The 13,173-nt window shown below is 34.8% G+C and overlaps 1 protein-coding gene across 1 annotated transcript in view; it reads left to right on the forward strand.

The window, feature by feature from the left end:
* Positions 1–13,173, forward strand: part of JMY (junction mediating and regulatory protein, p53 cofactor) — a 73,795-nt gene that overhangs the window by 32,618 nt on the left and 28,004 nt on the right. The window contains exons 3-4 of the mRNA XM_026073761.1: positions 1,564–1,714; positions 3,990–4,159. Of these exons, the coding sequence (XP_025929546.1) occupies positions 1,564–1,714; positions 3,990–4,159 (321 nt within the window). The remainder of the gene's footprint in view (positions 1–1,563; positions 1,715–3,989; positions 4,160–13,173) is intronic.

The following is a 13,173-nucleotide window of genomic DNA, read 5'->3' on the forward strand; positions in this document are numbered from 1 at the left end:
AAAGGTACAACTGTACTTTGTACATAACGCACAGCACAAGCTAGAGATTTATGAATAATGTTTTGGCAGGCAAAACCTTATGAAGAACTGTTACTTTGAGACTTTTTACTCTCTTAGAAATGACATCTGACAAGAATGTTACATTACTCAGTGATCCCATGTCAATTCCAACATCATCTTTACCTAGGAATAGAGGAGGAAGACTTCTGACTGCATTTTTTTAATCCTACTTTTCAAATGAACATGCTGTTTCATAGTTCCCACTACTTGGAAAGCATTAACTTCACTAGTCATTGTTCACTGATCTATACATGCACTTTTATTTGGAAATTTTCTTGTCTGCCTGCTCATAAGCATTCCCTGTGGAAATCATGGAACATTCGTCTTTCATCAAATTGCACAGCAACGCATCCAGTAAAATTATTGTTCACCTATCTTTTGTTCACATTTTTATTTTGCCTGTTGCCTTTACAAAGGCTTACAAGAAGTAGACTAAAATATTATTAAACTATGTTTTCCAAGAAGTTGGCATTAGAGGACATTGTGCATTTTTGCTTCTAAAAATCATCCATCTTAGAAATGGGGTAAGTGGAAATTCAAAGGTAGATCCTGAACAGTCACTTAAAACCCTTCTGTTTGTAGTTTGCTCTTTGAGACCAAGTTGAAGTTTTGTAAAATTAACGTAAAAATTTGAGCCATTAGAGCTTCAGGTTAAAATAACTAACAACCCAGAAGATTATGAGTACTTTTTTGTTTTAAGTGTCTACACTAGTGGGGTGTCTTCTTGACTGATATAAATGAAAAATATTCAAAATTAAGGCTTTGGTCTGGCAGAATCAGACTTAAACAAATATTTAATTATTTTGGTAGATAGTCTGTTGTCTGCAGTGGGGACTACGTAGTGAGGACTAAGGTTATGACTTTAACTTTGAGGAAGTGTGTAAAAAATTTTCAGTTTTGGGAGAGAAAGCTGTATGTTTACTAATTTTTAAAAGAAACCACGAATCTTTTACTGGCTTTAGATAGTTGTCACTTCAAAACAAAATTGTTTTAGTTTTAACAGTGAAAAGATATTTAAACTCCCAGTCACTAGGAAAATATGTTTTGAAAAATCATAAATAACAAAACATAGAAGATTACTTCCCCTTCTTCCCCCCTGCCCCTCACTTCGTTCTGAGATAAGAGCATTCATTTACTTCAGAATGGAGTGTTATCTGCTGGAAGAAAGCCTGGGTAGAGCACGCTTGTTATCTGAAGATAATAAGATATTTAATAATAAGATACTGTCAAATCAAACTTATATTTGAATTTGTTGCACTTCAGTAAGAATAGTAATGAAACCCTGAATATATCTTTTTCAACAGAAAGGAACACTTTCTAAAGAAAACACTAAAGGATCTTTTTCCTTTTAATAGAAATCATGGTTGTTTGCTGGTGGTTCCCTCCTTTTTTTTTTTTTACCTTTCTTTCCCCACTTTCCCTCCTTCCACCCTGAAACAGATTGCTGTTGGCAAAATAGCAACAATTCATTGTGTTGTTAATTATGGATTGATTTATTTTCAGATCTCGATTGAGAATGATTACCTAGGCCCCAGAAGAATTGAGAGTCTGCAAAAAGAAGATGCCGATTGGCAGAAAAAAGCCCACGTGGCTGTGCTTTCTATTCAAGATCTTACAGTTAAATACTTTGAAATAACAGCTAAAGCACAAAAAGGTAGTTATTTTCTACTATCCTGTACTTCAATTAAAAGATCTTTAAAAGTTGATTTAATGTTTACCTTGTTCTGTATTGTCCTATGTGATTCTGCTCCCCCTCCCGCAATTATTCCTCTCTGAGGAAAATGCATCATTGCCCATTCATTTTTTAGTTTGTCTATTGAATCTTTCACAAATGACCCTTTCCAGAACATCATCAGAAGCAGACAGAATAGAATTTTTTAAAATAAAATTTCCAACAACCTTCTCAGTGTGTTTGCATTAGCTGCTCTGTTTGTCTGCAAAGGATTTATGGACCAGAGTCCCTGATGGATTTTGTCCTCTGTACTGGGTGTGGAAGACCACCATAGCAAGTGTTCATTACCCTTTCATCTGATTTCCTTTTCCTGTCTTCTCTGCCTTTCAGTAAAATTTTTTCACAGCTCTAACTATTAAGCGGCAACTTATTTTATCTACTCAGTGAAAACTGCTCTGTTGTTTAGAAGTCTTCATGGTCCCTGGCATTTCTGTACTTGAAGAATGCAGCAGTTCTGCTAAAGAGTTGTTCCATTTAAACCAGGGCATGAGACTTGCACGTATGTCTGCACTCTTGCTCATACCATTTTAACTTAAATCATGAGTTAATTAGGGCAAATAAACCTGAGGATGTCGTTTCGTGTTACTTTAGTTTGACTGTGGACTACCACTGAAAGAGTTTGTGTCCCACTCCTCCCTGCCTGACTGCAGGTTCCTGTCTCTTTCTTTGCATTGGTAATAGTGATTGTGCAACCAGATGAATGAGCTGTTCTCCTGGAAGAAATCTTTATTGATGAATAGTTTTCCTGTCATCTCCCTGTAGGATTGTTAGATCTGTCTCAAGGGAAGCAGTCAGTGCAAAATGAATCCTTTCAGTGACAACTCAAATTAAGAATAAAATGAAACTGCACCTTATTTTGAAAAAGCAGCTAAACCAGTTCAAGCATGTTGGAATCCATTTAATTAGAGCACATTTTAAATGTTTTTAATTAAATTGGTTCCTTTTCTTATATAACAAAGACACCAAGTAAAAAACCCTCTTAGTTGGTAAAGAATGTATTTTTACTGTTACTTTACTTTCATTTTGTTCACGTATTGTTTTTATATACAGGATTTTTTTTTTTAATGTCAGTATTGTTGGGGAAAAACACTGGGAAATGAAATGCCTGGAGACTGTTGACAACTGTAGACCTTTGGTGCACAAGTTGCCAGCCTTTTTGTTTTTGTTTGTTTTGCTTTTTGGCCTCCTGCTAGTCTATTGCAATGAGGTCTTACATACCAAAATAACAGACAGCAGAAGGGAAAAAACAGATGACAAGAGTGATATATATGTGTGTATGTGTGTGTACATATATATATAATATATATATTTTTTTTTTAAGTTACCTAATGACAGCATGTAGTATCCTCTAACACTTAGGGACTGGATGCTGCCCCTTTTGATTATGTGACTTCCATGGCTTTTGCTTTGCAAAGCTAAGCGTACAGCATCATGTGATTGCTCTATATATTAAAAATGGCAAAAATCTCGTGTGTGTCAGCCTAGGTGTTGTCTGGGGCTCAAGAAGAGCAAGTCTGAATCAGGCAAAGGACTGCTGCTACTCTGAAGTCTTCCTGGAGAATTTCTGATTCATCTCTGCATAACAAGACCATATTGTACTTTGTTTAGTTAATTTGAATTAATACTGTGAAGAAACCTGCTTTTTGAATTAAAAAATAGATGCTTCTGTTATTTAAATTCAATTCAGTATTCTTATAGTATTCAACTTGAGGTCAAACTGAAGTTTTCACTTTATATTATAATTCTTATTTTGCTCTATTGCAGATTTGTATTAAACTAATGACTGCACTGTAGAAGTTGTCAAGGGAAATTGGAGACTAGTAGCTGTTTATTGGGGCTTTCAGAAGCAGGGAAAATCTGGGATGCAGTTTAAGAACACATGGTTGCATTAACTGGATATGTTTCTTAAGTCAAGAGTTTTGAATCTCTGGTTCTGCACAAGTACTCAGAATGTTTTCTCTTTGGGTAAAAAAAAAAAAAGTGATAAGATGGTCAACAAATAGCTAATTGCCTATTTACAAGAATCCCAACAGTACTTATGTCTTGGATATGAAGACTATTAGTCTGTCAAATGACTGGTTTTGCTAAGAGAACTTTATGTGTTTTGGATACAGATGCGTGCATAGTCTTACAATAGGATCACTGCTGATCTGAAAGGTAAACTGCTAAGCTGGCTGCTTTTTCTCCCTTTTTGTAGCTGTGTATGATCGAATGCGAGCAGACCAGAAAAAATTTGGTAAGGCAGCATGGGCAGCAGCAGTGGAACGTATGGAAAAGCTTCAGTATGCTGTTTCTAAGGAGACTTTGCAGTTGATGCGTGCTAAAGAAATCTGTTTGGAGCAGAAGAAACATGCACTGAAAGAGGAGGTAATTTTTCATTCCAATAAATAGAAAAATAAAACATGCAGAAAAAAATAAACCTTATTAGAGAAGGATTCAGGGCTGATGCACTTTGAAATAAAAAAGATCATTATTATTGTTATTTGTCAGTTTTTTACAATCAAAACCTATATTTTGATTCTCTCCCCACACATTCTACCATGTTAGGCAAATAGAGTTGCATGGCATTTTTTGTGCCACTTATATATGTTTTCCTTTCACCTTTCCTAATTAACCTACTTACTAATAAAGCCCAAAGGCATTTTAACATCTTCTTGACATACCTTTTTGCATATTAACAACTGTTATTTTTTACTGTTAATTTTTATAACTATCCACTGAGACAAATAAAATGAGGAGAAGGCATGGGAACAGAAATCTGCTGCTATGTAATCTCCACACTTTAGCTCTCAGAGGCCTAAACCTCTTTTTGGAGTAATTCTGACATTCCAGATGGAAGATATCTGAACATTAGTAAACATACACACAAGGATTAGCCTCTTGTACTTCATTCCCTTTCTCTGCTTACCCTAACTGTTAAGGCAGTGTTCTGGAGAGGGTGGTACTAGCAACAATTTTCCTGAGGAAAGAGACAGCATACATTAAACTGTGTTTAAATGTCTTGGCAGAAAAAAAACACGCTTACTGGATTTTATAACACCTGCTCTGAAGCAAAAATATTTCTCTCCTGCTTTTAAAATTCTTTATCTTACGGATATTCTATGCTAAGAACTTTGTTATCATGCTAGTATTATTTTACATCTTACCCATACAGTTACTTTTTTTTTTAAGAGTATTTTTCAAATGCTTGTCAGTCAGCAGAATTTCGCTGAACTGGTGGCTCCTTTATTAAAAGATTATGCGGAGAACTCAAGACTTTAACACTGTCTGGATTGGTAGATTTGTAAGCTTGATAGAACCGTGTGCCTATTTTAGAGCTTTTGTAGAAGTACGTGTCCTTGCTTGTATAGTAATCATTTAGTGTATTAATCAAGCACTTTTTGTTTCTTAAAAAGTGTTCACATTATAAATATCTAGAATGCTACCACATTTTCCAGGTTTCCATGATATGCAAATCATCTGCCTCTTTCTAACCTGGGTAGTAATAAAATGTATTTTGCTATATGTAATACTTTAAAAAGACTTCTATGAATAATTGCATTTGCAGAAACAGCATCTTCTGATTTTGATTTTAATACAGAATTTTCCAAGTACTGTGTGAAAAATTGTTAGTTTAGCTGGAGTAGATAGAGATTAGCATAAAAATTGCAAAGTCAATGAGGCCTATATAAACTGCAGGTAAGAGCAGGCAGTGTTGGAAGGAGAATTGTAGAACTGGAGTGAAAGAAGTTTGTTAGCGTAGTTCCTCAAGAATCAATCTCTGAATTGATCTTCTTCATGTTTATTAGTGATGCTGTCACAAGGTAGAATCTGTTGAGGACAAAGTTGGGAGACTTCTTTATAATAAATAATTGAAATGTCATATCACACTGTGAGAACTGGATAATCCTAGAGACTAACATTGTAGAAACAGAATGAAATTACAAATTGCAAAGTGCAGCATTTGATAACTATAATTAAAAAAAGATCTATGCCATTACATATGGGTTCATCAATTAGAAATAATGAAGTAGTGGAAATATCTGGAGATATTACTTGAATACAGAGTGATCATGTACACGTACCATACAGTAGTAGCTAGAGATACCTCAGCTAACTCTAAATTTGCCTGCTCTGGTAATGGAAATGACAGTCAAATTGCCATGGCACTGGCCAAAATAATTAATAATTTCTGAGAAATTTTCTGACCAGTTACAGCCCTTTATTCTTCTGCCAGCACTGGTCTTTAGCTTAAATAGCTCATCTTTCTGCTGGCCTTTTATTTTCTCTGATTTTTTTATAGAAAAGTCCTGTGTCTGCTCAGCTTTCATTTTGTTGGAAAAAGCAAGTCAAGATAGGCTCTGTATTCACCTGATTGTCCTGGTAACCCTCCTCTGTAGTTGCTCCACTTCCCACTTGTTTCTTCAATAGAGGCAACCAAAATTACACGCATTATTCCAGAAGAAGAGCTAGTGCCATGTACAATAGTAGCAATATGTCTCTGTCTGCTGAATGTACCTCTTGGATTAAATGTTAAGGAACCATAGTAGGTATCATTTAGCCCCTGACTCTAGATAGGTCTACAGAGACATAGCACTGCCTGTTCCTCTTCCTTGCACCTATACAGCAAGCATCTGTTGCATATGAAGGTTTGGGTTCAAGATTTCCCAAAGCCACCAAATCCGTATTCTCTCCTGCTGGACATGCTGCCGCCTCTCTTCTGCTTTGTGAGGCTGTTAGGTACAGCTGATACTCGATCTCCCAACCAGCTGTACCAGGTGCTTAGTCTTCTGGAATACATAGTCGTTTTGTAAAGAGAAAGAAACCATGCTAGCAGGTAATGTGCAAAATGTTATTAGAGGATTATATAGACTATGAAACGATTTACTTGGAATTACCTGTAGCTTTTGGGAGGAATAGCTGGTCTGCTGCTATTTGATTCTTTTGAATCTTCGTGGATGTTATTTAGTGGGTAAAATGTCATAAAACTGTGGGAGTTGGCAGTTGAATTTTAAGAAGAGAGTCCTCTTTTTAGTATTTCACTTAATTTTTTTTACCATTGTAACAAATTCTGTTAAAAAAATAAACCAAATACTAATATTTGCTTTTTTAATACATAGGTTGTTTAAAGACTACTCCAGTCGCATGTTAAAAACCGTGTAAAAAAAAAAAGGCCAAGTGAATGATAGTATCTGTAATTTTAATAAAAGACCAATTTTAAGATCTTGATTTATCTAGGAAAACTAGAGATTACAATTTACCACCGATGAACCTCTATATGTGGAAGGAGAATAATATAAATTATAGTGTGATAGAGAGTTTGGGCAACTGAGGTGCTGTAGGAGGAGCTGCCTTAGTTGTGAACTAGGGCACRTAACTTTGCAGATGTAGATACTTGGAATTTGAACAACGTCTGTGAAGTCTGAATTGCAGATTATGTTAGTTGTAATCGCCTTTTTTATATTTGACAGCTGAAACTGTTTGGCCTATTGTTATTTATATTAAAAAAAAAAAAAGAGGAAAAACTTAACCACAAACTACATATTGAGCTCTCTTATTTTTTTGATTTGTACCTCTTAAATTCCATCTGTTGTTGTCCTGAGTTTTGTTTGAAGGGAACAAAGAAAACTTTCCTTTTGAGGTAGACCAGAGTCTATTTTTGTGGACTGGTTGCCAAGTCTTGTTCTCATGACAGTAAACAGAAACATTAAATCACAGTGAGAGCTCTTTTGTAATTCTCTGAGTATGTAAAATAGTTTGGACAAATGGAAGTGAATGACTGGACACTTAAATTCCAACAAGTCCCTTCTTGCAGGCATAGACTTCAGTAACTCATGGTTTTTTTTCCCCCCCTTTAAAAGTAGACAGTTCTAAAGATCCAATTTTAGGTTTTATTTTAAACAGTAAATATTCTATGATATTTTCGTAAACAAAATCATTTTCCATCAAAATATTGTTCCATCAAAGTACTTTTTTATATATTTTTTTGTAATTTCATAATTCTAAGAGTAAACTCCTTCTTTCCCGTATATTGAGCATGTTCAGTCAAAGATATACTTGCTTCTAATGACTTCAAGGATTTAAGCACATCCTGGAATTCATGACTGTCATTTAACTTTTGCCTGAGTTGGAGGCATCAGCAGAAATAAGAATTTTATTAAGAATTCTATTCAAAAGGCATGGTCAKCTATCTTTAGCAAGTTGATCTTCTTTCTGTAAGAAATGAGTAATGGTATTGGTTAAGATGCAATATAACAGTTTTCAGAAAAGTATGTTTCACCATGGTAGCTTTCCATGTATCTTTTCTTAACTGTTTTTGTTTTGGACAGCTGTTTGGAAAGGCTAACTAGCAAACTAATTTTCAAATTTAAAATAATTTGAATTTAAGGAGTTGAAATAATAGCTTGATAATAGTACATGCTGTGTTCTGGGAAACATTAAGATCTGTCCATGATCTCCTAAATTGGGAAATTTTGAAGATTTATTTAAATGTATTTGAATTGTTATTTTTAAAAACAGTTTAGGAATGTTTTTGCCTTCTTCACTTCCAATGCTCAACTTGGCAAACTAAAATTGCCAGTAAAAATGACCATTTCATTTTCTTTCCTTTAATGCTACGTAAAATATTTGTATAATATTCTCCAGTTCAAAGAGGTTTTTTGAACTTTTGATTGAAGTAAAAAAACAAAAAACTGTTTTAAGTGGTTATTGTCTTTTTTTTTTTTTTTTAAAGAAAAAAAGTTGTAAGCACCTCAAATAAAAGACAAGGTGCATTCTATAGACAAAACTTCTGGTGATAGTTAGGCTTCTAATAATGCAATGAGAAACTATTAGAAAGTTACTCATTAATAATGATAACCTACTTTGGTTTTAATAGCAAAATTCCAGATAACTTCTTTTGAAATTGCATAATTAGAACCTAGGTTAATTTATACAGTTTTTACTGGCTAATGACCAGATGACTATTTTAAAGAGTAGGAAGAAGGGCAAAATCCAGTATTTGAAGAGGCTTTTTTGTTTGGATGACTTTGTGTATCATTGAGGTTTAGTTCCCATTTACTCAGAGAAAGAAGATCAGGTAGTTATGGCCACTTAAAACAACTCACTAGAGGTTAGAAAATCAAAACCAAAATTCTTTCTCAGGGCAAACCATTTAGCTCCCTTCCCCCCCCTCCTTCTATAGATAGGAAGATAAAAGCTTGGTATTCCTTTAAAAAGACTAAAGTGCTGGAAAAATTGCCTTATTAGGAAAGGCTGTAGTTGAAAAATGATAGAAAAATGACATTTCAGAGGAGACAGTATTACTGTTAAATATTTATGAGAACACGTGGTTCAACAGGTTGTCTACATATTTTTGAATATTTAGTCTTGGAAAACAAAAAGTTTATAATGATAAACTTTCATGATGGGGGAAACATGCTTCTTCTAGTGGCTGGAATTTTTTATATAGCCCAGCACACTAATTATGAGCGATCATCTTAACTTCATTTTCTATAATATTGTATCATGTAATATCATGACCTGACTATAATTGACTCTTGATACTTAATTAGATGAAGGAATACTTATGTTCTGCAAGTTGCTAGATAGGAGTAGGACCTTGCCTATCATCACTGGCAGAGGGCTTCTTGTTTCCCATAAAACCTTTTAAGAATTCTTTAAAATGATTTTCTACTGCATTTGAAGATGCACATTCATATTCATACTTCAAGACTGGAATTTTCTTCTGATTTTTACTCAACTTTTTCTGAGACTTCTCAGAGAGTAACAGTGATGAATTCAAGTGAATGTTTGAATTGGAGAACAGTCAGTATTCACGTGAGGTGTATTAAAAAAATGACTTGGTATTTTATCTGAACAACAGCAGATGACTTAAAAGACTGGATAATAGAAAATTTAATAATAGCTATTAATATGTATTGCAAGGGATGAGTAGTAGGAATTTTTACTGTGAACTGCAAGTTAGTCAATTTGTAAATGACAGCAGATGAGAGTGACCATAGTCTTATTAGTTGGTAGCACCGTGACTGAGCCAGCAGTGCCACAGGGTGGTACAGCAGCAGGTGCCCTCCAGGCTGGCTAACCAGGTGTCCCTGTGCCGGGCACTTGCAAGATTTTCTTCCACACCTTTCTGGTCACCCCAGAAAGATTAGTTCCAGCTGGAACAGGTGCAGAGAAGAGCTACTCCGATGATCCCAATAGCCAGGAGTTTATTTTACAAAAGGAGTTGCAGAATCACGGAAGAGTTGGTGTTGGCAGGGACCTTGGGGGATCATCTGGGCCAACCCCTGCCCTGCTGAAGCGCAGTCAACTAGAGCAGGTTGCCCAGCCCAGCTAAGGTTGTTTGGGCAAGTAAAATGAAGGCTAAGATGATACATAATTAATCTCCACAAATAGGCTAATGGCAATAAATACCAGTCAAGAAGAGCTGTGTGTTGATGCTGAGTGTTGGCACAAGAACAAATGGAATTATCTGATTGTGAATACATTTGGAAATATGGAAGAAAACTTCTGGCAGTTAGGAGTGAGGATCTGGAGCAGCCTTCCAATAGGAGTAACAAACTCTGCGTTTTGTGGAAGCTTAATGTTTTAGTTTTGTTTTTATAAAACCAGCACAACAATAACAACATGGAAACTATTTTAAAAATTCACTTTGTGAAATCAGTTAATTTTAGTTAGGTTGTCTGAAAGTGCTGTGTGATGGTGGAAAGCTGGACTGGATGACCCTTGGTTCTGTGTTCCTTATTTCCCTATTTTTCTGTTAACTTTGTCATGAGTTCTCTTAGTATGTGTGTTTATAGTTCGTCAGCGGCTTTCTGTGTTAATCCATATATCTTTGTTACCTTTGTGTTGATTTACAGATGGTATTTTTTTGCCATAGAACTGTTAAGAAAGCTAAGCTGCTGTTGAAGTTCTTTGCTTAATGTGAATGAGATAACAAAGATCTTAAACACTGTTAACTAAATTAAGGCTGGAGAGATTAAATTATTTGCTTGATTTAATGCAGGAAGTTGAGGCACAGCAGGAAACTGAACTCAGATCTCCTAACTTCTAGATCTTTGTCCAACTGCAAAATGTTTCTTTCCTGTAATTACATTCTCGCTTTAGAAGTTCTCCATGCTTCTTTCACTGTGTTGACCAGTCTGAGACTTTTTTACATTCATGTCTTTCCTATCAAGGATACAACAAGTTACCAGTGCAGATTAGATAGCAATTCTTATCATTCTTAAAGACTGAAAATACCCTGTTAAATTTTTAATAAACCATGCTGAAACTTTCCCCATAGTGCTGATGTTAGAGTTTTGACACATATATAATATCTCGCACAAAGATTTAATACAAATAGTTTAAATTAGAGGTCCCCCCCCCTTTCGTCTAAATCGAAGTGAATTTCACAGCTGACTGACAAAAGCACAAGTTCTTGGTTGTGGTAAGAAGGCTGAATGACATTGAATTAATTTGCTGAAAAAAATACTTTTGTCATAGTATGTCTTTTTACAATGAGAAAATCCTTTAAAAATGCCAAATACTAGGCTTCCCTGCCTGGCAAATTAACATTGTTCCTCTTTTATGGGGAAAAAAAAAATAGAAGGTTAAAGCGAATCAGTCCTTTTATCCTTCTGGAAACTAACCTCTAATTTGCTACAAGTGTGCCATCATTATGTCACTTACTATTTTGGTCACAACTAGTAACTTAGTAAGGATGCAGAGTAATAGACTGACATAACAATATGTCTTGGTGTCACTGTGGACTGAAACATATAAATTATATAAACACCTGTTGATCCTTTTGGGCTGATAACTTACATACATAAAATGCCTTCAGTAAATATGCTGTGAAGTAGAAGCAGTTTTAAAAATGGAACTTAGAAGAATTGGTTCACAGGTCTTCCATCTATCAATCTTGCATGGAAAGAAGTGTACTTCAGAGAACTGTTTCCATAGTGTGTAAATAAGCTGTGAAATCCCTATCAATGGATAATGATGCAGATGCTAAAAGCTTGCATGCCATCAAAAAGGGGTTGGACAAATTCATGTAACATCCAGTAAGACTATGCAATATAAAAAGCAGCACTATGACTTAAGAAGTCTTGAGCTGCAAGTTTTGCTAGAGACTGGGGAAGCGTTTTGGGGAAATATCACCGCACTGCCTACTATGTTTTGTCTTCCTAGAAATTTGCTGTTATTCTTTGTCTTAAACAGGATATTGAGTAAGATTGATCTTTGGTCTGATTCAGTACAGATATTTTTCTGTTTTAATGTAGTTATATTTAAGCATTCATGATTTAAAAAAAAAAACAAACAACAACTGAGAAACCCATTCTGATGTAATTACAGATACAGTTTTACTCTTTGAAGAAACCACCATAATGTAAAAATCTATTAGCAAATATTTAAAAAAATACATAGTTAACTAGGTACTTTGTTTCTCCTTGGTAGACTTCCCTTTCTAATGATTGAATGTCGGTAATAGAGAAACTGGATCCCCTTTCAACAGAATGACAAGGTAGATCAAAAATCTTCGTAGAATTTAGAATTACTTTCATCCTTCATGTAGGAGAAAGTATGAGATTTATTTTTTGAGAGGGAGAGAGAATTTGGGTGTGGCCCGAACTCTTTTCCTGCTAGCAGGTCTTAGAGATGCGTGGCTTTGAATTCCCTCCAAAGTGAGACGCCACATAAGATCCCCTTGTATATCAGTATTTCTTGAATATGATCTGAATTTCCAGCTGTACTTAGCAGCTAGATCTTGTTTGGCTGAAATGCATGCTTGCCTTTGGGAAGGAGAATGATTTGAGTTCGCTTCCCTTGTTTCTTGTGTCTTGTGTCACTTTTCTGTGTCAGACATATGACACAAATAAGTGCTAGGATATATATAAATATTTTAATCGAGATTTTTTTTCACCTATAAAAAACTCTAGAAACTAGACTATAAAATTCCATACATTCTGATTATCCAGAACTTGAATTTTCTGAGTATTGTTCCTTTCAAGCTGCAATACTGGAGGTTATGAGATTTTTGGAGGAAAAAAATGAAAAAAAGTATTATAAAAGCCTGTGGCTGGGCTTTGTTATGCCTATATCCTGTGCTTTGTTATGCCTATATCCTATGCCTATACAATATAGGCATATAAAATATGATAAAAAACATCCATTTATCCCTTCAGCCAAACTTTTCTAGTTGTAGAGAAATTCCTTAGTTAAATTATTATCATTTCAAGTGGATCAGTCCATGTAATTTTCCCTGTTCCAAACCCTTCTCACTTTTTTCCCCACAAATTTGGCTTTAATAACAGTTTTAATTTTAGTTTTCTAGATGCTTTTAGCAAAGCAACTTTTAGACTTTTTGGACTGAAGATAAGAAAATACTAATTTAATTTTATTTCTTCAGAGAATCAGGT

Source organism: Apteryx rowi, unplaced genomic scaffold (assembly GCF_003343035.1).
Source record: "Apteryx rowi isolate R43461 unplaced genomic scaffold, aptRow1 scaffold_377, whole genome shotgun sequence".
Taxonomy (NCBI): domain Eukaryota; kingdom Metazoa; phylum Chordata; class Aves; order Apterygiformes; family Apterygidae; genus Apteryx; species Apteryx rowi.